Consider the following 24658-nt stretch of genomic DNA (forward strand, 5'->3'; position numbering starts at 1 on the left):
ACCCCAGTCCAGTTTACCCAGCCCTATGCCCCCAGCCCAGGTTTAGCCTTTCCTACCATGTGTCCCCCATTAAGGTCCAGCCTTCCCTGCCCTGTGCCTCACCTCCCACCATGTCTAGCCTTCCTTGTACCCCCAATAGGTCCAGCCCTGTCCTACACCTCCCCTTAGTCTAGCCCTCCCTGCCCTGCACCGCCCTTGGTCAAGCCTTCCCTGCTCCGTGCCCCCTCATTACAGTTCAGCCTTCTCTGCCCTGTTTTTTTTTTTTAAACTGGTTGATGCCCCACTCCCGTTATTCACAGCTCCTCCCACATCTGCCCACCCATTCCACCGGGGGGGCTGCCTGTATTGTCCGTACCGGGGCCCCACAATTTCTGATGGCAACCCTGGATAGGAGGAAGGGGGGGGGGGCAGGAATATTTGTAGGCTGCCATGGATTACTTTGAAAAAACAATTACCAGTAAAAATAGTCTGATTTTTTTCTGGACCTTTATGGCAGCCATACTATGGTATATGCACAAGCAATAATACACAGGGAGGCTAGAGATGTGCACCGGACCATTTTTTCTGGTTTTGGTTCTAATTCATCGTCCAATCTTGGTTTTGCCAAAACGCCATTAATGTTTGATTTTTTCTATAAATTGCAAAAAAAAGCTAAAGTCACATAATTTGGGCCTTTCTAAAATATTATTAACCTCAATAATATTAATTAACATTAATTTCCAGTCATTTCCACTCAGTTTTGACCACCTCACAATATTGTTCACCAATAAAAGCCAAAGGCTGCCTGACTAAACTAAGCAAAAGAGCAGCGGCTTAAATACATGGCAGTCATTTTTGTTTAAAATTGTTTTGTAAATTAGTAATGTATTAGCAATAACCAATCAAACCAACTCACAAGTACTTTCTATAGAAAGCAATCCAACACAGAAATTTACTAAGAATCGTGCATGGAATATCATTGCTCTAAGGTAGTAGTATTTAAAAACAGCAAAGAAAAAAAACGTTCCTCCTTGAGGCTCTGGGCCACTGATGACTGGCACTCTGTGCCCATGGAAAGCCCCGATCAATCAGCCTTTTTGTTGAGCAGCTCCCCAAAATCTCCCCTAACATAAAAACAGCATTCTGAACCTATGGTTCAGACACAGTGCAGGTTACAGTATGGGTCATATACAGTGCGGGATAGAGTGCGGGTTGGGCACAGTGCAGGTTACAGTGTGGGTCAGATACAGTGCGGGTCATATTTACAGTGGGATACAGTGCGGGTCGCATACATCACGGGTCAGATACAGTGGGAATCGGATACAGCGTGGGGCAGATACAGTGCGGGTCGCATACTGTGCCAGATACAGTGTGGGTTGAATAGAAAAGTTTGGATACAGCATGGGTCAGATACAGTGGAGGTTACAGTGCAGGTCAAATACAGTGCAGCTCGGATACAGTGCAGGTTGGATACACCAATTGTGCACTTGCTGTGACAAAGGGTGCCGCTGATGTCCTCTGTGTGGGGGTGCCGGTGGTGTCCTTAGTGCTGGAGTGCAGGCGGTGTCCTTAGTGCGGGAGTGCTGGTGATGTTGGCAGTGCAGGTAGTGTTCTCAGCGCAGGGTGCCAGCAGTGTTGGGAGTGCCGGTAGTAACCTCAGTGTGGAGTTGCCGGTGGTGTCGGCAGTGCTGGCGGTGTCGGTAATGTGATGGTGCCGGCTGTATCAGCACTGCGTGTGGTGGTGTCCTTGGTGCGTGACGGCCGCCATGTTGCGTCCATCTTCCCCGTTAAAGTCTATAGGGAAGCACTGATTGGCTGAGAGCCTTGACAGACGGCTTTCCCAGCCAATCAGTGGTCAGCCCATTGATTTCAATGGGAATTTTGAAAGTGGCGCCCAAGCCAAAACCGCGAGATCCAACCCAACAGCGGGATCTCGAGGTTTTGGCTCGGCTAGGAATCCGCTGCAGCTCTGATCGCCTCGGATCCCGGAAGTTAGGGTGTGTTCCAAGGAATCCAAACTTCTCATCTCTAATAATAACCAACCAGAGACTTTGAGGAATATGCTTATATCTGAAGAATTTATTCTGTTGGCCCTTGTAACGTTTGACCTGAAACGTCAAGAGCATAATGACGTGTGTGAATAAAGGACCATGCCACTGCTCTGCAATGATTCCTGAGCCCAAGAAATGGACACTTTTCCACCAATCTGCATCACTTTGGGCCCCCTCCCCATCCGCACCACTGTTTTTACACTGATTTGCATCACTTTGGTTTCCCCCCATCTGTACTGCTTAATCTTCCCTCTCTCCATGCCTTTCTGTCTCCCCCATCCACTCCGCTCTGTCTCCTCCCCCGTCCACACCACTCTTATACCATCTACGCAGCTGTATCTTCTGCTCAGATCTCATTTGCATAGATTGCATGTGTGTATTCCAATCAGAACACAATTCTGTGTATTAGCTGCTCCACCATTTTGTGACAGCAATCCACAGTTAACCACAGGGTGTGATGGCATACCATATCTGTATTGCGCAAAGAAAACATCCATTAGGGCATCAGCCTTAATGATCGGAATTTCATCGCTTTTTTAAGTTTGAGTGGCAAAAATTCAGTAGGTTTTGTGAAATTTCAGATCATGTCTAAAGGCGCGTACACCCTGGACGATAGTAACTGTATGATTACGACATTGTAAACGTACAATCGTACATCTTCCTGTGCAGTGGGATAATGTGACTACACTGAATGATATGTTCAGTGCAGGCAACCTCCCTCATCCCCGAACATGCCCATCCTGTCGTTATCGGCAGGTTGGCCTGCATGTTCAGACGATGATTGTTGTCGAAAGCAACCAGCGGGAGCGTGCTTCGCTGGTCGTTTGACATTATACTGCATGATTACTGAATGATTAATGGAGCGATTGATCGATTACGATGTCATAGGCATCTTAGGCACCATAGCAGCCACACCCCTTGCACCCATGATAGTTACACCACTGTTTGCATGCATGATAGCAAGCAGTGGGGTCCTTTTCAGGAGTAATGGAATGGGATTATAAGCAAGGACAATGTAAACAAATAAAGTCTGCAGGTGTACTTCTGGGTCCAGTCTTCAGCCCGGGCAACACCGGGTATCCCAGCTAGTTATAACAAAATTACACATCACAAAGTAGTAATAATGCAAAGACAGAAAATGTTAGGCAACAAACACACCCATCTGGGATAATATATGTATTTCAAAAGATTTATATAAGAAAATCAGAATAGATACATCAAGATTCTGGTCCATATAATTAGATAGATATGCTTGTAAAAGATAATGCATCCAAGTACATTTAACAGCTATAAATGCTTTAGTACAGTCTTTTTTCTTAAAATAATATGTTTATTAAAATGTGAAATATTTTATTTGAATGAAGTGAAAAAGAAGCCGGCCGAGTATAATGTCTAACTACTTTGAAGTTCAGAACCGTTATATTAATTATTGCATGTCTGCCTAGAGCAACTGGGAAGCATTTATTTTCTGTCTTTATATTTAGTAATAGCATTTTCCTGAGAATACTATGTATTAAAGATTACATTCACTTTCTTGCAAAGGACACTGCACATGCCTTACTGAAGCTAACCATCACACAGTCACTATGAATCTTCCTAATCCAATACAAAAACTACATTTCATGACGCACAAGAATGAATAGGCCAGTAGGTTGGTGTTCCACAACTTCCCCTTAGATGTTCATTGCGAGACTGATGAACTAAAATTAAAAGAAGAAAGAACTTTATATAAATCATTGCCTCCATTTTCAGTTTTGAAATGAGTAAGATACTAAGAATACAATATATAACAATGAAAACTCCATTATATTAACTTAAAAATTTAGTAAAGTAATTTACAAGCTGGAAGAGTTTAGGAAAGTGTAGTTGCATGCCAAAGCTCATAGTGGGATACCAAAGCTCATAGTGGCACACCAGTTGCTGAATGCAGTATGGCTAACACAAGCTACTCAGAATGTATTATTAATACATTTGAAGAAGGACATTATGAAATGGTTTAAAAAGTGGACTTGTCACCAGCATTATTTTGTAGCTGTAAAGTATAATGTTGTGAGAACCCTTAGTGCACTTTACAAATGCTCTCTGCCCAGTACAATGTAGGGGGTTGTAGAAGTGCAGGTTGGCACAATCATGCTTCCACAATGCTGCAACAAAGCCTTCCAATGTAACAATGTACACCAGCTGTGGCCCTGACAGTAGCCATGCCACACCAGGGGATGTAGTCGGCATCCCGGTTTGCGGGATGCTGACGGTCTAAATACCGGCTCCGAAATCTTGACAGGTCGGGATCCCAGCACCAGTATCCCGACCGTCGGCATCCCGAAGGTAAGTATTGAGGTGTTAGGGGGAGGTTAAGGTGCGGGGTTAGGGTTAGGCACTAGGGGGAGGATTAGGGTTAGGCACTGGAGAGGGAGTGTTAGGATTAGGGTGCAGGGAGGGGGAGGTTAGGTTTAAGCACTAGGGGGGAAGTTAGGTTTAGGCACCAGGTACGGGGTGTTAGGTTTAGGGCGTGGGGAGGGGAAGGTTAGGCTTAGGCACTGGGGGGCGGAGGGGGGTTAGGGTTAATCATCAGGAAGGGAGGGTTAGGTTAGGGGTTAGGAAACCACTTACCTTCCGTTCCTGTGGGTGTCAGGTTTCTGGCTGTCGGGATGCCGCTGTCGGTATTCTGACCAGTGGGATCCCGACAGCTTGAATTTCATACCCAACCCCACACCAGTATCCTGGCCCGCCCAATATTTCGACAGCCCTCACTAGAGTTCTCTGTGTAAAATAAGTTACTGAGACTACATAAATATACTTTTGTTATTACCTCAGTTTGGTTTACACTGATTGTATCTGTTGCGTTTTTGTTCAGTGCTTTAAAAACTCCTGGGAATGAAAAATACATTTAGTTTATATATTATATAGAAATAAAATAACATATACATACAGTATGTGCACACACATTTATCTACATACATAAGTAAATATATACTGTATACAGGAGTAACAAAATAGTACTTTGGATTGCAATACATTAATAACTTGCATGAGCTACAGATGAAGGTGATGCAAACAAATGGTAGGAGATATATTCCAAAGAATGGTCTCAACCTCAAATTCCTCCTCTTGGACTACTGATGTAAAGAAATATATCTAGCATTCTATATTCATTGTTAAAAAACCCAATAAACTTTTCAAGATCCAAGAAATGGTTATACCAAATGAGCTCTATACAGATCTGCCCTTATTCACCTAAGGTTTTTGCACCATGTGGCGCAAGACTCTTGATACAACTTAGACGCTCCACCACTGGCAACAATTCTTACTTCTTCCTAAAGTCTGTCTCCACATTGTAGCTGCATACAAAGTCACTCACAGTGTGTCAAGGACACTAGATCAGTCCATATGTTGCAAAGGAATAACGATACATGGCAGGAGGCATGGCACGGCCACTTCTTCATTTGCCTTTTTTACCCAGATTTTCAAATTAGTCGCATACAAAACTGTTTATATGTCCTATTGGCGTAAAACCTGTGAGGTTAACAATAGGCACCAGTGGAATTGTGAAATGGAGTTTAGGCCAGGCAGTTTGTCCTCATCCAGGCTTGCAGTTTTATTAAGGATAACAGCGGTAAGATATGTAAAAGCGGTATACAGCAGATAAAATAAGTACTGAACACATCAACATTTTTCTCAGTAAATATATTTGTAATTGGGCTATTGTAATGAAATGTTCACCAAATGTCAGCAACAACCCATGCAATCCACACATGCAAAGAAATCAAACCATAGTGTCACAAACTCTTGGATGGATTATGGATGTGACCCGTATATAGGGAATTGGCTGGACCTATGCCTGAAGTGCGGAGTCTAATGTGCCGGCGGTATTCACCAGGGACCCTCGCAAGAAGGTGTGGACTTAGCTGCGTCCGACACACAGGTCACGGCCCTCAAGTTAGGTTTCCCAATACAGGTGCTGGTGTACACTGAACGAAGTGCAGAAGAATAAAACATGGTCAACAGGCCGGGTCAATATCAACAGGCGTGATGGTACCAGGGAGCAGATGTAAACGGGTCACCGTGATAGCCGAGGTCAGAACCAGATATCAGATGCAGTACCAGGGGGTTAGATGAGATCAGAGTCACAAACAAGCCAAGGTCAAAATCATGATAACAGGAATTGCACTAGAACGCTGGAGTATGGTAATGGAGCCTATACTCTGGCACTGGAGTGTTCCCAGAGTCTCCCTTATGTACGCAGGGCTATCCTAGTCACTTCCTGTGACCTCACTAAAGGGGCATGCATGGTCCTTTAAATATTTAACAGGTCGGCGCACACACACGTGCGCCAGCCTGGATCAGGGAGAGAAAGGAGCGACGGGGACCAGCGGCAGATGCCGGGAACACCTCGCCCGCTGTCCCCTCACAGACCAGTGCCGCCGGACCTGGTAAGTGTATGCTGGTGTCCGGTGTACTATGACATTACCCCCTCCCCTAAGGGTGGGCACCGAACACCCCACAAATGGTTTGCCAGGGAACTTCTGATGGAATTTCTGAAGAAGTTGGGGTGCATGAATGTCTGAGGCCTTAATCCAACAGCGCTCTTCTGGACCATATAATTTCCAGTCTACCAAGAATTGGACTGTACCTCAAGATATTCTAGAATCCAAAATCTGTTTTATCTCATACTCCTGATGATCTACTGGAAAAGCTGCAGGAGGATCATCGTGCTTTGATTATCGATTCAGAACTAATGGTTTCAAGAGGGAGACATGAAAAACATTTGGTATTTTAAGCATGTCAGGAAGCTTTAGGTGATATGCCACTGGATTTACCACTTGCAGAATCTGGAATGGCCCAATAAATCTAGGAGAAAACTCAGTACTGTTATTTATCATAGGATCAACTCTTTCCCATAATGTAGATGCCCTTGCCAACGCCTATCCGTACAGCAGCAAAACAATATAAGCCACCTTCGTTCTCTCGGAGGAAAAGTTTGCAGCCTGGACTTCGAACTGAATTGAACATTGATTCAAAAATCCTCGACAGCCTTTGGGAATATTCATTATACTTGGTGGGATTCGGAATTTGTAATGGCGCTGAATTACCTGCAGCTTGTACGGACACCACAGGAGGTGGAGCTGGTTGTACCGGAGGTGACTGAACAGATCCCTCCTGTTGCATAAGCGTCTGAAGGCACTGCATAATTTGGGCCTGATCTTGATCCTGCTTATCGACTCTAGTGAGGAGGTTTTCTAATAAATCTCAAGGTGAAAGATTACCAGCGGCATCCATGTTTCTTTTAAGGCCAGAGTATTCTGTCACAAACTCTCGGACGGATTATGGATGCGACCCGTATTTAGGGATTTGGCTGGACCTATGCCTGAAGTGCGGATTCTAATGTGCCGGCGGTATTCACCACAGACCCTCGCAAGAAGGTATGGACTTTGCTCCATCTGACACACAGGTCGCTGCCCTCAGGCTAGGTTTCCCAATATAGGTGCTGGTGTACACTGAACGCAGTGCAGAAAAATAAACGTAGTCAACAGGCCGGGTCAATATCAACAGGTGTGATAGTACCAGGGAGCAGACGTAAACGGGTCACAGGGATAGCCGTGGTCAGAACCAGATATCAGATGCAGTACCAGGGGGTTAGATGAGATCAGAGTCACAAACAAGCCAAGGTCAGAATCATGATAACAGGAATTGCACTAGAACACTGGAGTATGGTAATGGAGCCTATACTCTGGCACTGGAGTGTTCCCAGAGTCTCCCTTATATATGCAGGGCTATCCTAGTCACTTCCTGTGACCTCACTAAAGGGGCGTGTATGGCCCTTTAAATCTTTAACAGGACGGCGCGCGCGCACGTAGGGTGCTGCGCCCGCCTGCATCAGGGAGAGAGAGGAGCGATGGGGACCAGCGGCAGATGCCGGTGAACACCCCGCCCACCGTTCCCTCACAGACCAGTGCCGCCGGAACTGGTAAGTGTGTGCCGGCGTTCCGGTGCACTGCGACTCATAGATGTCCATATATTAAGTTACGTGTAATAATGTGAAATGACATAAGGAAAAAGTATTGAACACGCTTACTCAAATTTATTTAATACTTTGTACAAAAGCCTTTATTGGTAATGACAGCTTCAAGATGCCTCCTGTATGGAGAAACTAGTCGCATGCATTGCTCAGGTGTGATTTTGGCCCATTCTTCCACACAGTCTTCAAATCTTGAAGGTTCCGTGGGCCTCTTCTATGAACTCTGATCTTTAGTTCTTTCCATAGATTTTCAATTGGATTCAAGTCAGGTGATTGGCTGGCCATTCTAGCATCTTTATTTTCTTTCCCTGAAACCAATTGAGAGTGTCCTTGGCTGTGTGTTTGGGATCATTGTCTTTCTGAAATGTCCACCCTCATTTTCTCTTCAGCATTCTGGTAGATGGCAGCAGATTTTTATCAAGAATGTCTCGGTACATTTTTCCATTCATCCTTCCATCAATTATATGAAGTATGCCAGTACCATATGCTGAATAACAGCCCCACACCATGAGGTTCCTACCTCCAAACTTCACTGTTGGTATGGTGTTTTTGGGATGATGTGCAGTGCCATTTCCCCTCCAAACATGGTGTGTATTATGGCATCCAAAGAGTTACATTTTGGTCTCATCTGACCAGACTATATTCTCCCAGTATTTCACAGGCTTGTCCAAATGTTGTGTAGCAAACTTTAAACAAGCTTCAACATGCTTTTTCTTCAGCAATGGAGTCTTGCGTGGTGAGCGTGCATACAGGCCATGCCGGTTGAGTTCATGCTTTCTTTGAAACAATTGTACCTGCTAATTCCAGGTCTTTCTGAAGCTCTCCACAAGTGGTCCTTGGCTCTTGGACAACTCTTCTGATAATTCTTTTCACTCCTCTGTCAGAAATCTTGCGAGGAGCACCTGGTCGTGGCCGGTTTATGATGAAATTATGTTATTTATACTTCCGGATTATGATCCCAACAGTGCTCACTTAAACATTCAGAAGTTTAGAAATCCTTCTGTAACCAATGCCATCAGTAGGTTTTACAACAATAAGGTTGCGAAGGTCTTGAGAGAGCTCTTTGGTTTTACCCATCATGAGATATTTCTTGTGTGACACCTTGATACTGAGACACCTTTTTATAGGCCATTAGTTGGGACTGAACCAGCTTATATTAATTTGAACTGACAAGGGGCAGGATTTCTTTCTAATTACTGATAGATTTCAGCTGGTGTCTTGGCTTTCCATGCCTTTTTGCACCTCCCTTTCTTCATGTGTTCAATACTTTTTCCCTGTGTCATTTCACATTATTACACATAAGTTAATTTATGGGCATCTATGGTTTGATTTCTTTGCGTGCGTGGATTGCATGGGTTTTTGCTGACATTTGGTGAAAATTTCATTACAATAGCCCCATTCCGAATATATTTATTGAGAAAAATGTTGATGTGTTCAATACTTATTTTACCTGCTGTATGTAGGAAGAGAGTACGATGGTAGCTTAGCAGTACTCACACCCCAGAGGAACATGTGCTGCACGTCTGTGCAGTACTCATTACACACTCTAAGAGGACACAAGGGTGCGGTGTAGCACTCGAGCAGTAACATGTCCTGGTGGCCATGTTGATAAAGGTGGCTGGCCAGCTTCAATGCAGGATAAGACATAGCGCTGGAGCTATTAGTACCTCAGTCTTTTGATTTACCCATTTGCGCTGAACCATGGATAGCCTTAAAACCTGGACCGTTAGGGTACTTTGAGGCCTAAATTGGGGAATCTCTCCCTTATATAATATGGTAAAATTCTTACAGTACTACACTTCCCCAGGCCTACCCGTTTTCACCATAGAGATAACCTGCATACTTATACTCACTACAAGAATTTTCCAGACGAATCAAACAGTTCACGAAATCGTCAAACTCTATTTGATAATCGTCATCAGCGTATCTCAAAACGATCAGTTGCAACACAATGTTATTAAGCTGATATCCTAGAGAATGATAAACAAACTTTTGGGTGTTAAGTTGTATTTAAGCGACAGTTACAATGAAAGTAGGCATTTATTATTATACAATAAATTTATAAGAAATTATATATATATATTTTTTTAAATTCTATCTAAGTAGAGTTTCCCAAACTCCGCTGTTACAGTCCAGGTTTTAAGAATATCCATGTTGACTTAATTATTACCTCAGTCAATTTGATTTAACCATCTGTATTCAATCATGGATATTCTTAAAACCTGGACTGTAATTGTGGAGTTTGGGAAAATCTGGGTTAAAGCATTTAATTTAAAAATATTCACTCATTTAACCATTATATGCTTTTGTTGTGTAGTATTTGTTTCCTAAAACACACTTTTCTTTTAAAATTCAAAATCCAAATAGCCTACCTTACATGCAAACATTTATGTGACCATATGATTACACATAAATTATTATTACTATTATCCGTTACTAGTATCTATTTATTTATATACAGAACCAACATATTCTACAGTGCTGCACAATAAGGGAGAACATACTGGACCTAATTTAAAGCATACTTGCTGACATTCTGGCTGCCCCCTCCAGTTGGCACAGCGGGAGGGCACGTTGCAGCATAAAGGGGGCATGGTGGGGACTTAACGTGGCAGTGGGGGAGGAGCGGGGGTCGTGACCGCAGAATCGCGTCATCGTGGCCCCGCACCCTGCAACACAATTTCAAGATTACCGCCATTGTGAAGCAGGGGGCGGTGCCATAACGATGTGATTCAGCAAGAATCATGTCATCGGCCTCCCTGCTGTGGGTGTGTGTGGGGTACAGGGGAAGGGAGGGGGTTGTGGTCTGGAGGTAGGTAACCGGCTGGGACACTTGCCCTCTTTTCCGGGTGGCCGAAGTGTCACCCGATTTCTGGGAGAGTAGGCAAGTATGATTTAAAGTTAAAGAGTAAATCCAGCCAGACCAAACAATTCTATTTGTTGAAACTGTATTGCATTTCAGGGGGCAAATTTAAACTGTGCAGACAAATTAGATGGTGAGAGGGAATGCGTAATAACGAGTAAACTGCAATTCTAGGCTCTGCACAAAGATTTGACTGCTGGTGGTTAGTCTCATTGGCCAAAAGAGTGAATTCCAGAGTTTAAGAGAAGGGGTAGGGGGATGCTTGTATACTCCCTCCCTGGGCCCAGACCGGCTGGAGGGGCCAGGGGAGGCCCAAGTCAGTAGCACATCGGGCAGGGAGAGAGAGGATAGTGAAGGTGCTCAGTGGCAGCAGTTTCTCTCCCCAGCCCAGCACACGCTGCTGCATACTGGGCTGCAGAAGGTCCAGGAACGTTGCTGCCATTGAGCAGACCTCTCTCTTTTCCTGCAAGTGCTACAGGAGGTGGCACTATTCGCCTGCCTCTATAGATCAGCCCCCTGGACGAGGGGGACAAGTCTGCCTCCCCCCCTTCCCAACCTACTTTATTTAAAAATAATTTTTGGGGAGGGAGCGCAGCTACACCTCTGAAATTTGGCACACCCCTACCCTTTACCAGGGCTCATCAATGCTCTTGACAGCCCTGTATAAGAGCAACACCAGAAAAGCTTTGGAGATGGAATTGCCAGGTGGTGTTAAGAGATTGATAGGTGAAGGTCATTTACAGCGAGTTGCCCCACCTTTGCTTGGTGCTCGTCCTTCCCTGTCCTTGGGCCTGATTCAGAGGTGCATGCAATGCCGGTGTTCACAGAGTTGAGCGATTTTGTTCTACTGTGTGTATATCCATAAAGACCCATACAGCGCATGCATTACACAGTGCGTACACACTAAGGCACAGTTGTGATTGAGATGCACGTGCGTCTGTTGCTAAAGTGTTTGCATACACAGAAGCTTCATCCTTCACACTGGAGACCATACACTGATGGGAAATCTGTACCTGCCATAGGGCTGGTGCAAGTTTTAATGGTGTAACCAATGGTGGCATCTAAAGACGTACCAGGTGAAATTACAGCATCTACAAATGTTTTCCTGGTGTACATGTGTGATGGTTTATTGTACGTATGCTGTTTTACTTATTTTAATATCTATTGGTGCTGCGTACAGTTTGTGACGGCTGATTAATAAATGATAATAAGAGGAAGCCATTTTTGAAGAAACAGGAAACCAGTGCAGTGACAGGCAGTGAGTGGAAGCAATAATAACGTGAACAAAGAAAATTAGCCTGGTAGTCACATTGAAGATGAATTGTTCCAGGTTTGTATTGTTTTGTAAAATCATTTAGTAAATAGTAATGACAGATGAGATAGGAAATGATGATGGGAGCATCAATGAATGTTTCAGTGGTGCCATTTATGAGAACAAGATGAATGTATTCCTTAAGGGGTCTCTTTTGCATCAATTGTTGACTTAAAAACAAAATGAGTTTACCTGCAGCCTTCAAAGCCATTCGAAGCTCATATGAAGACATAGTTCCTGACTTATCTGTGTCATACTTCAAAAAGATACCCTGAAACACAAATACCATATTTTACCTGAAATTCTCCTGGTCATTATGCATTACCCACATTAATATTTGTGATTGTAGATAGCAAGAACAATTGTCTACGCCATTTGGTGTATATACATATGAAAAAAGGTTGTTGTACTGGAGTCTTCACAAAGGTCCTTCGGGAATGAAACGTTGATGATGACTACAACCACATCTGAACTATGTTGATAATAAATGATAAAAGCGTACTGCTTGTGGTGAGTGCCACAATTTATGGAGACCTATTATGGAAACCGTACTGGACATATATAATATATTTATATAGTATATATACATACACACACACAGTATATATATATATATATATATATATATATGTATACACATATATACACAGGTTGAGTCTCCCATATCCAAAATGCTTGGGATCAGGGGTATTTTGGATATCGGAATATTCCTTATTTTGGAATAATTTCATACCATAATGAAATATCTTGGGAATAGGACCGAAATATACACACAAAGTGCATTTATGTTTAATATACACCTTATACACACAGCCTGAAGGTAATTTTAGACAATATTTTTAATAATTTGTGCCTTAGACAAAGTTTGTGTACATTGAACCATCAAAAATCAATAGGTTTCATTATCTCAGTCATGCCAAAATAATTCCGTATTTCGGAATATTCCGTATTTCGGAATATTTGGATATGAGAGACTCAACCTGTATATATATATATATATATATATATATATATATATATATGTGTAATATATGTGTGTGTCTGTACATATATATATATATATATATATATATATATAGATAGATAGATAGATAGATAGATACAAAAAGAAGGGTGTTTAAAAAGTACAAGATACAGACATGAGTACACCTACATTTTCCAAGAGTATGATCGGTCAGACTAGTTTCAACAATACTCTGCAGCTTCTTAGGCTCGTCTCGTTATAATGACCTCATCACGCCAGTATCTTCCGTAAGCTCCATTAAAAAGTGTTTATAATAAAATGTTGTGGTCACATTTTATCTTGCACCTCATTTTCCTATATGTAAGCCAATTATTGTCTGTTTGGTCGACGGCCCATTAATTGATATTAATGATATTGATATTGATATTGTCTGTTTGATCGACGGCCCATTAATTGATATGCTTGGGGCAGGTTTTGCCTCTTTAAGCCTATGAGCGAGCAGACCTCAACCAATGAAAAAAACATTGTGTTTTGTATTCTGCTTAAATATCATTGTTACTGTACATTGTATACCAATCACACCAAGATTATGCTTGCCTGCTTCTGTTACTGTTGTTTCTGTTATTTGCACCTTGCCCTCTTCTACATCTGGCATCCCTCTTATACTTTACTTTTTATTTTGTATGCCATACAATAATCAAAATGTGTCTATTTATATATCTTTGCTCAGCAATTTATATACTTTTGATTTCACAAAAGTTATATAAAAAAGATTCAAGCGTCTCTTACAATCCAACTTTTCAGCTTCTCCCAGAAAATTTTGAATTCTTCAAATCCAATCTTCCCATTGCCGCTAGCCTAGTGTATTACATGTTAAGGTTTAAAATGCAATTAACAATATTCTTTTTCAAAGAATTTATTTTATTTCCCTCAAACAATACAGAAAAATAAATACATGAACACTAGCAACATTGTTTTGACAATGAACTTCTTATTTTTAGTTTTCCAATAACCATGCCTCTAAGTGATAACTGAGCCAGCTATTCCTATCCTATGTTTAATTTTACATTTAAATTCAGGATGGTACTTAATTAGCTAGGAGATAAACTGTTGTGGAAATTTAAATTGAGCAATAACTATATATATATATATATATATATATATATATATATATATTATATATATATATATATATATATATATATATTTTACAAAAAATGTTGCTTACTCTTCTGGCTGAGTTTGCTTTACCTTGACATGTTGTTTCTTTTGTCTTCGGAAAGCCCTTGTGGAAATTTAAATAATGTGTTAATCTATTCAAACTAAGATAGATTTGGGTTGTATTTCAGGAGGAGTAAGCATCAGCAACGGCTCCTACCTCTAGTCTGCTGGTCTGAAATGTGTGCATTAGCGTGATCACAATCTGTACTTGAACACAGATCAACAAGCAAGCCTCTAGGGGCTGCATCAGCTGCAGCCTCTAGAAGACAGTTAGGTCTGCCATTGTAGCAGGGGAGTAGCTTTCCATTTGGAGCACTCTCTGTGGTATTTGCAGTCTGGACTGGAAACACGTCCAGCCTATCCATCTGATAATCAGGGAGTGCTTTCAATGGGAAGCCGATGCCAGGATGTCACTGGGGTGACAGATTTTAAGAGTGAAGCTGCAGTCCTTCAGCCCCTAGGAAAAATCTGCCACTGGTAGGCATGGTCTGATTGGTGGTGTGGTGTGGTTGGAATAACAACAGATGACAAATTATAGGCATGCATCAGACCAATACCATTTCTAAAGAAAGATAACAAATTATGGTTGAAATATGCATGGTCCTTCTTATTTTTAAACTTAGGCATGGAATTGACTTGAAAACATGGTTACATTTTAGGTCAAATGGAACATGGGAAGATAAGGTGAAAGTCTATAGTTCTGCACATTTTGGAAAAATATGTATTTGCTCCCTTTCCAGCAAGCTCTTCTCTGAGGGCATCCTCTGAGTTTTTTGTGGCTTTTACATACGCATTTCCATACTGCGCAAAATCATGCATCCATATAGGGATTTGTGCCTATCTAAGAAAAATGGAAAAGGGCCGGGCAAGCTGTGTATAATAGCTCCAGCCGACAGTTTCATTATTCGCTCGTTAGTGTTGAAGCTACAGTAAGTCAAGTTTTCCATGTTTATTCAAATTTATTATTTGTCATTTCCAATTTGACTATTGCAGGATTTCTTAAAAGATAAATCCTCTGCCGTCCCTGCATACAGGTGCGACAACAGGGGATATAATTAGCGAGGGCCATGCTACCGAATGCAGCATGGCCCCCGCCATTGCTCCATCGCTGCCTGTATCGGCAACTGTGAATAAACCAATGCCGGCATTAGTTCTGGATTAATTGTCGCATTTTAATTGTTTTAGTGCTTTTATTATTATTTTTTATTTGTCTGTCTTTTTATAAATACATTAGGTGCTGATTCTGAGTTGGGAGCAAAACAAAAACAAGCAACTTTGCAATCTGTAAATCCATGCTGCAGTGCCGGTGGGGCAGATGTAAAATGTGCAGAGAGATTTACATTTAGGAGGGGTCTGTCCAAACTGACATCTAAATTGCAGTGTACAAATAAAGTTGTGCAGTATTTGTGGGCTACATGCAAAAGCAGCCAGTATTTTCCGTGAAACATCATTTACCCATGTGTAAACTTATTTGCTTTTTGTTTTCGCTTTGCTCCCAAATTAGAATCAGCCCCTAAAGGTTGATTCTGAGTTGCAGTAATGATTCGGTCTCTGAAATGTATTAGAATTGTATTGGGCGTTCTTGTGTGGTGACTGGGAGGTTAGAGATGCTGTGTCTTATAGGAGTGTTATGGAAATGTCACGGACATATCGCTGAATATGGAGGCCATACTCAGACATAAAATCTGCCCTTAGCATAGGGCTTTCCTAGCATGGTGCAGCTTTCCATGGTGCAACCAATGGTGGTGTCTAAAGACATACTGTACCAAGTGGAAAGTGGGCGACTCAGTCCTTGCACATTCAGACGCATGGCTGTACACCAGGGAAGGGCTTTGTACCGTCATTAGCATAAAGTCGCAGACACGACTATGACAAAAGACGCACACACAGCCGCCGCAGCGTCCAACTCAGAATTAGGCCCTAAGTGTTGAAATAAATACATTGGTACAATTTCCTAACAGTGCTTATAGGGCCTTATTTATTATGGATCGCAATTGCAACCACGTACGCAGAACGGCCGATGGTGCATACAGCGCATGCGTATGCACCGCAGTGTGCATGTGCAGGCCAGTATTGTGATCATGTATGCAGATACAAAGCCATCGCAGAGTGAGTGACGTGACGTCAGCATTTGGGGGTTGTGGCGGGGGAGTGGTTGGAGAAATGTTTGAACGCTGTTTCCTTGGCGTGCATAAATTAGCTACTGCCACAGCATTCGCAGCTTGTGCACTCTCTGTGGGCGGGATGTACTAAACAGAAAAAGCGGTAACAACTCAGTTTCCAGGGTTTTCCCGCATTTTTCGTATCATCAGCTGGCCGCCGGGTCTCCGATGCGGAAGGTAACGCCAGCTTTTGCTGCTATGAGGGATCCGATCGGATCCCTCCCAGCATGCCCCGCGGCCGCCGCGTCACTCTGTGCATGCGCAGATGGACTCCCGGGGCATAAACCCGGAAGTCCACGGCACAGCGCACATCTCAAAGGACAGCTCTTATTGGAAGAGCTGTCCTTTGCGCTACTGATCGCATATATTAGTACATATGCGATCAGTAGGAATGCGAAGCATGGCGGGATGTACTTCACAAGGTTAGTACATCCTGCCTTGTGTGCAACGGGAGTTGCAATTTATGAGACAGGTCAGACCTTCTGTAATTGTGCGTCTGATGTTACTTGATGTTACTGATGTAGTATAAGCAGGACTGCGAGGTCTTACGGATATGAGAAAGCGGTAGTGGGCGTCTCTACACACATTAGCATATTTTTGCAGCGGAACTGCGTGCATAATTGCAGCTGCGATCGTAATAGCGATCCTTAATGAATCAGGTCCATTGTCTCAGTTATTTTTCTATCTATAGTGGAAGCAGCAAATTCCCTTTTTTAAGTGAGTTAGGTCTATAACATAACTACTGATTGCACATTGTCATGTCCTAATTCTATAACCTCTATGAATCACCATCGCTGACCATTGTTTTCTTTCCTCCTGTTTCCCTCTCTCCATACTTATATAAACTTTTTTAAAGGATACATCCATTAGAGAGATTATGTTTATGCATGACAGAAGGCCCAGCTCCTTAAATTTAATGTTCTTTGCTGAAAACAAAACACAAAAGATAAAATGTAAAATAAATGTGCAATAACAAAAAGCTAATAATTAGCAATACATTAGTACTATATACACCAGTGGAAGTCCGTGTAGCCATATTGATAATAAAAATTCCTGCTTGGCTTTACCAAGCAACAACCTTGAGAAAGCATCTTTCAGAGTTACCAGTAGCCTTGTCTTATTGAAAAATAAATTAAAATAGTTTTAAGTTAATTTAACTTTAAGATAAAGTAATTAAGGAGCTGATACAGAGGTGCACCTAAGTTCCTGTTGCAGATGGATCTTTTTTTCAGCACCACACATGCTACATAGCCGCGTCTACTCATCTACAGGCGATTTAAGAATGTACGTAACTCATTCCCATCTCCACTTACTGCAGAATGACCCTGACTATGTGGTAAAGGGGCAGTTGCACCTTGGCCAAGTTTAGTGAGGAGTGTAGATGGAATTGCCGGCTATGCTGAGGTGCATGTATGCAAAGATCGGTCTGATTTCAGAAGGATCACATTCATTCTTGTTGGTGCAAGTGCAAGTACATGTTGATAATAATGATGGCTATGAAACCAAGGCCCGTATTCAATTTGAGGCAAAAAGTCCGGATCAGCGATACTTTTTCACCGATGACGTAATTTTCGCCTGTTTTGCTTTTACCCCGTATTCAATTTGAAAGACTTTCCACCTAGGCGGAAAGTCAATGCAATGTACTAGGCGAAAAAGTTTTGCCTATGAATAGCAGGCGGAAAAAAGTGCAGAATTGGGGTTTTGGGGTGCAACGTTGTGGGAACCCCCCTGCAGCCTTCAGACAGTCCCCCAAAGGTAAGCTGTCAACATTTTTTAAAAAAATACTTAAGGACACCCCAAAAATGACTTTGAAAAAGGGGGCAAAAAAAAAAAGTTGGGGTACAAAGTTAAAAACTAGCGAACTTGATTCTGGGGGGGGGGGTCCCCAAGTATGCCCCAAGTGTCTTTTTGATTGTAGGTGTTTTCGGCAGGTGGATTTTTCATGATTTTTTCAACTTCACTTTAGCAACTTTTAAATATGCTGACCCCCATTTTCAAGTACCCCAAATTTGCTGCGATAAGTTATTTTCAAGAAGAAATACTCCTGAATACTATTCTTCACCACGTATAGAAAAACGCTATTTAGCAGCTATTGAGCCCATTTAAAAACACCAAATACCTTCAGCAAGCCAAATTGGGGGGGTACCATAGTGAACCCCCATGTCAGAGCATCTTTTGGGGGTGTCAGGCTGATTTCCCCATTTCTGACAGTACTTTTCACCTGTTCAAGCTTCACCGGGTCCCGTTTTTGCGCACTTTCAAATTGAATATGGGCTAAAGCAGGCACGCGCACGATACTTTTCCGCCTGCAAAACAGGCGCAGTAGGCAAAAAGTCCGGGCTGCGAAAAAGTATCCTGGCTCGGCTAAAATTGAATTCGGCTCCAAGTGTATACTTATTATTTGGCAGTGTTGTAGAGGAAAAAAAAATGTGTCCTGCAAAATATACACAGCTGCTCCTGTATACTGTAACAAGTTTTTCACATTATGTACACATCCCATCCCTATTACTGTTGCGTAAGAAGGCAGTACGGACCACGGTTCAATCCATAAACTGTGCAATTTCAGAGTTACTGAATAAAAAGTGTAACACTAACAGTAATATAAAAATGTATTCCCAGAATAGATTTCTATTTGCACATTTAAAGGTGCATTGTGTTACTGAGGGCTCTATTTATTAACATTATTTTTGCTAAAATAAAGTGAAAAAGGGTGTTTTCACACCCTTTTCACATTATTTTAGTTTCACCTAAAGTTACTAAAGGGCAATTGGAGTAGAATTCGTAAAATTCTACTCCAACCCCTAAGTATCACTTATTTTTAGTAAGCAGATCGCATTTCCCATAATTGTAATGGGAAATGCGATCTGACCAAAGTTACTAAAAATAAATTGTAAAAAAATACCGGGGAAAGCCCTGTGTTAATAACGCCACCTGGAGGTGGCATTATCCAGGGTCTCCCCTGGTTACTGGACTCCTGCTCCGCTCTGACGGGGAGAGCAGAGCCTGGAGCCGGCCCCAGTGATCAGCTGTGTGGCCTAAACAGACCACACGCTGATTCACTGTAAAAAAAAGTAAAAAAAAAAAAAAAAGTAAAAAACCCCAAAACTTACCTGAATCCAGGGACCGGAGTTCAGGGCTCCGGTGATGTCCTCTCTCCGGTCAGCTGGTCTACCATGCTGCACTGCAGCCCGGTCATCACCTGACAGGGTCCCAGTGCAGTATGGGATGTCAGCTGACCGGAGGACATCACCGGAGCCCGGATCATGGAGGTAAGTGTAATTAAGGAAGAGGGGGGGTCGCAGGGGTGTAGCGGGGGGTTCACGATTGCGGGGGCAGGGCTTGGTGATGGGGGCGGAGCTTAGCGCCAGGGGGGGTAGCAGCGGCGGCCGGTCGGCGCATGCCCGTGGCACTTGTCACGTATTTTTTGTGTGAAAATACCATGACTAGTATGCGGAGGGGATTGGCAGGGACAGAGCTTTCTCACAAGCTCTGTCCCTGCAAAGGATTTGTAGTAAATCCCTGTGATATTGCCTGAATTCGCAATGCGAATTCAGTCGGTAATATCACACTACAATCTGCATTACCATTGCGGATTGTAGTAAATAGAGCCCTTGGTAACTGTCCTTTACAATCAACCTGCGTCTACAATGGCCGGATTGTAGGCATGTCTAATGCTTTATTCTCATTTCAACCTTGGTTCACTACTCCTTTACAAGGGATGGAAATGGAACCAAACAGAAAAAAATAATATATATATATATATACATATATATATATATATATATATATATATATATATATATATTACTGGGTCTATATAATTTATATGCAAAGATTCACTGTAATTATAATGCATATAATTTATATGCAAAGATACCAGTGCAACAATCATAATGTTGACATTCCGTATGTTGACATGTTGAACATTATGAATATTACCAGGGTCTAAAATTCATCTTTTGACCTGTCAACACTCTATGTCAACACTGACTTGTCAACAATATGCATGTCAATGGTGAGAATGACGACCCTACTCTGAGCCTAACCCCTAACCTTGAATCCCAGCCTAACAATAACCCTAACCTTAAGAATGCTATGTTCATAATGTAGACAGGCATGAAGCCCACAAATACTGGACAGCTTTAATGTTACACACACAGTCACATTAATAGACACACGCACACATTCACATAGATCATACTTGCCTACCCTCCTGATTTGTCCGGGAGCCACCCGAAAATCGGGTGCCGCTCCCAGCCCCCACAGGAGAGGCAGGCAAGCCTTGCGGCCGCTGACCCCTCTTCCCCCCCTCCCTCCCGCGGTGACCTGAGAAACCCCCGCAGCTGTTTAATCGCATCATTTTGGCCCCGTCCCATACTTCACAATGCCTGTAATATCGGCATTGTGTAGCAGGGCCAAAATGATATGATCGTGTGGCTCCGCCCCCGCTCTGCCCATAAATGACAGAAATGACCTGCCCCCTTGTGCCGGCCACAAGCCCCTGCCATGTCGATCTGGCTGCTCTCTCCCAAAAGGGGCAGCCAGAATGTGGGTAACCATAACATAGATTCACACACAGAGTCACACACACAAATAGATCTCCCCCACCCTCTCCTCTCCTCTCCTGCGGCACTGTGACATGAATAGATTTGGCAGGTGCTACACTGAGGAGCTCTAACACTCTCAGTCTCATGCAGGCTGCAGCTCTTCCCTCCTCCAGCGTCAGCTTCTCCTCCCTCAGTTTAGTGACTGGCCAGGGAATGCTGGGAGCATCAGTCTCTCCCAGCAGTCTGTGTGCAGGGGAAGGCGGGTCCAGGAGACCCCCGGGCCAATAACAACTGCTCTCCTGCCTCCCGTGATTCATGGTGAGTACTCCCCTGCGTCTTCACGCAGTCAAGCTCAGGCCAAGCCCCCTTCACCTCTGTACTTGTGCATGCACAGTCTGAATTTTTATATGGGGCAGAGGGAATGCTACTTTCAGGCTACTTTGCGGGGTAGCAGGAGATCCCACCTTAATTCAAGAGGCTCCTACGAAATGCGGGAGGGTAGGCAACTCTGCCACTTTCCTGCTAACTTTGTGCTGTTGAGGCATAACTCTTGGCCACAGCCGACAGGCTCACTATATACATATTGTCCCTGGTACCGCAGCCACCAACATCAATAACACTAGGAGCATCTTCAAATAGGAAGACTGGAAATTATTTCCTCATCCTTTATTTTCCTCGTCCCTTACTTTGGCATCCTTATTAGCGCCATGAGAACAAGCTAACATTTGCAGCACTGTCACACACAGATCCAAACTCTTCCCATACTACTGGTGCATTCCTGTAACAATGAGCAGACTGTAAAAGCACTGTGGTGACAAACTTCTGCCAACTTAATGATCTTTTACGCAGTGGGGGTATGTAAAATGTAGAAGTTGTGGCAGTGGTGCAAGCAGAAACAAAGCGTCAGGTCCAACATGAGTGCGCGCTGAAGGTGCAAGGGGAAACAATGGGCGTGTTCACGCATCACAAGGGGTGTGGCTACTCAAAATAGGTGCATGTCAGGCAGTGGGTGACGGAGAGAGAGTGAACGGGAGAGGAACGGGTGACAGGGAGAGCCAAAGAATGATGGGCAGAGGGTGACAGGGAGAGGCAAAGAGTGATGGGCAGAGGGTGACAGGGAGAGGCAGAGGGTGACAGGTAGAGGCAAAGAGTGATGGGCAGAGGGTGACAGGGAGAGGCAGAGGGTGATAGGGAGAGGCAGAGGGTGATGGGGAGAGGCAGAGGGTGATGGGGAAAGGCAAAGAGTGATGGGCAGAGGGTGACGGGGAGAGGCAGAGGGTGACAGGGAGAGGCAAAGAGTGATGGGCAGAGGGTGACAGGGAGAGGCAGAGGGTGATAGGGAGAGGCAGAGGGTGATGGGGAGAGGCAGATGGTGACAGGGAGAGGCAAAGAGTGATGGGCAGAGGGTGACGGGGAGTGGCAGAGGGTGACAGGGAGAGGCAAAGAGTGATGGGCAGAGGGTGACAGGGAGAGGCAAAGAGTGATGGGCAGAGGGTGACAGGGAGAGGCAAAGAGTGATGGGCAGAGGGAGATAGGGAGAGGTAAAAAATTATGGGCAGAGGGTGACAGGGAGAGGCAAAGAGTGATGGGCAGAGGGTGACAGGGAGAGGCAGAGGGTGACAGGGAGAGGCAAAAAGTGATGAGCAGAATGTGACAGGAAGAGACAGAGGGTGACAGTGTGGCATAGGGTGACAGGGAGAGGCAAAGAGTGATGGGCAGAGGGTGATGGGAGAGACAGAGGGTGATGATGAGGCAGAGGTTGATAGGGAGAGGCAAAGAGTGATGGGTAGAGGGTGACAGATGGAGGCAGAGGGTGATGGTCTGTGGGTAGTAATTGCAGGGCACAGATTGACATATGTAGGTCCAGTATAAGGAAGGTGGTAAGTAATAGAACAATTCAGTAACACTGACACCATTTGCACTTACCTAGGTACAGTGTAAGGAGGGCAGCAGTGTTGTGGGACAGAGTCTGGGCAGCTGTATCTGTGCTCTGTCTGTGTGCAGAATGCAGATGATGAATGTTTGTCTCCTGGGGCTGCAGGTGTGTCCGGGCAGGGGATGGTCAGGAGAGAACACACAGGAAGTGTTTCCAGCTCTCCGGGACACTGATGGAGGAGGCAGCGTCCGGTTACAGTGCAGGTACACCTGCAGTCCGGCCGGTGGCAGAGAGACTGGCCACTGAGAAAACTCCAAGAGGTCCCCTCTCCAAGCCGGTGGCACTTACCACATCAACTCCTCAGCGGCGCCAGGCAGTGGCTGACAGTGCTGCTGACAGTGGGATTGCTGTTGACAGTTTGCACTGTTCGAGGCAATCCCGGAGAGGTGGCAGCGCTGACAGCTGTCAGTCTGATGGCTGCCAGCGCTGCGGATCATCAATGATGATCCAATTGGCGGTAAGGTCCCAGCGGGCCCCGTACTTCTGCAGCTACTAGAAAAAAAAAATGCTTAGTGTTTGAAGTGCCAGTATGTCATACCGTTACATGCCGACACACTTTGAGCACTGCCTTCACGTCCATGTGATTGGTTTTAAGGTTGACCAGAAATATTTCAAAAGAGGAAGTGAGAGCTGATCAGGAGTGTCTAAGTGAAAATAAGCATTTTCTCTGAGAATTTGCAAAATACACACTTTTGGTCAGCGGTTTCAGAATTACCTGCAGACTTGAAGGCTGGCAAGGGTACAGACCCATGTGCTGTATCATGCAGCACATTGAGTGGGTACACAGATATGTAGCAATATTTTTCCTTTGCTATAAATCTTTTTATGTGTATATTTCTCTAGAAATGCTATCAGCTTGATTTAGCAATCTGTATGCACTTCTATCAGTATGTAGTTAGTATGATCAGCTGTGATCACCCCAGTCATTTCATAGCAAGTTTTGATTGGCACTCATACAAATCATACAAATAATAACTAGTTCTCAGGAAATGAGAGATCTCCCGTATATATAACAAACACAGAGAAAAACAATGAAATGAGCAATGGAAGGTATAGCAAGAACTTTTAGGACAATGATAAATAATAAAATAAATAGTAACATTTATTATTTTATTATCAGTTACTTATATAGCGCCAGCATATTCTGTTGTGCTTACAATAGGACGTCGGAGTTCCTTTCCCCCTCAGAAAAATTATGACTGTGGATATCATATAAGGGAGCAGGACCCTGAGTACATTATATGTAATGATGGGGAGAATAATGCTGGAGTCACTGACGTTTGTGTGACCCGCTAGTACTTGATAAAACCTGGAGGAATTGTAAAGTTTGTAGAGTATGTAAGGTATAAAGCTGGGAATTGAACCAGGGAAAAAAATATTTTTATATAAGTAATGCACAGTATAATGCCCTATACAGGTGACTTTCATGATGTGTTACATGGCTGAACTTACTTCTTTGCAGAACGGCATTCAAAATATACTGCAGTTCTTTCTCATTCACTTCCATGTCCTGTAATAGAAAAATACATATTTAACAAACTATATAATTATATAGTGTGTGTCTGTATGAATGCCTAAGAGATTGCTATTCTCTGAGAGACTAAATG

At 43.5% G+C, this 24658-nt stretch overlaps 1 protein-coding gene across 1 annotated transcript in view; it reads right to left on the bottom strand.

Moving 5' to 3' along the window:
- Positions 1-3196: 3196 nt before the first annotated feature.
- CAPN9 (calpain 9) overlaps positions 3197-24658 on the bottom strand; it is a 158120-nt gene continuing 136658 nt past the window's right edge. Inside the window, exons 15-21 of the mRNA XM_088472520.1 lie at positions 24504-24561; positions 17430-17494; positions 13975-14043; positions 12414-12492; positions 9900-10016; positions 4840-4898; positions 3197-3730 (exon numbers count right to left, since the gene is read on the bottom strand). Coding sequence (XP_088328646.1) covers positions 3704-3730; positions 4840-4898; positions 9900-10016; positions 12414-12492; positions 13975-14043; positions 17430-17494; positions 24504-24561 — 474 coding nt within the window. The 3' untranslated portion in view covers positions 3197-3703. The remainder of the gene's footprint in view (positions 3731-4839; positions 4899-9899; positions 10017-12413; positions 12493-13974; positions 14044-17429; positions 17495-24503; positions 24562-24658) is intronic.

Source organism: Taudactylus pleione, unplaced genomic scaffold (genome assembly GCF_031769625.1).
Source record: "Taudactylus pleione unplaced genomic scaffold, aTauple2 ptg000125l, whole genome shotgun sequence".
Classification (NCBI taxonomy): Eukaryota; Metazoa; Chordata; class Amphibia; order Anura; family Myobatrachidae; genus Taudactylus; species Taudactylus pleione.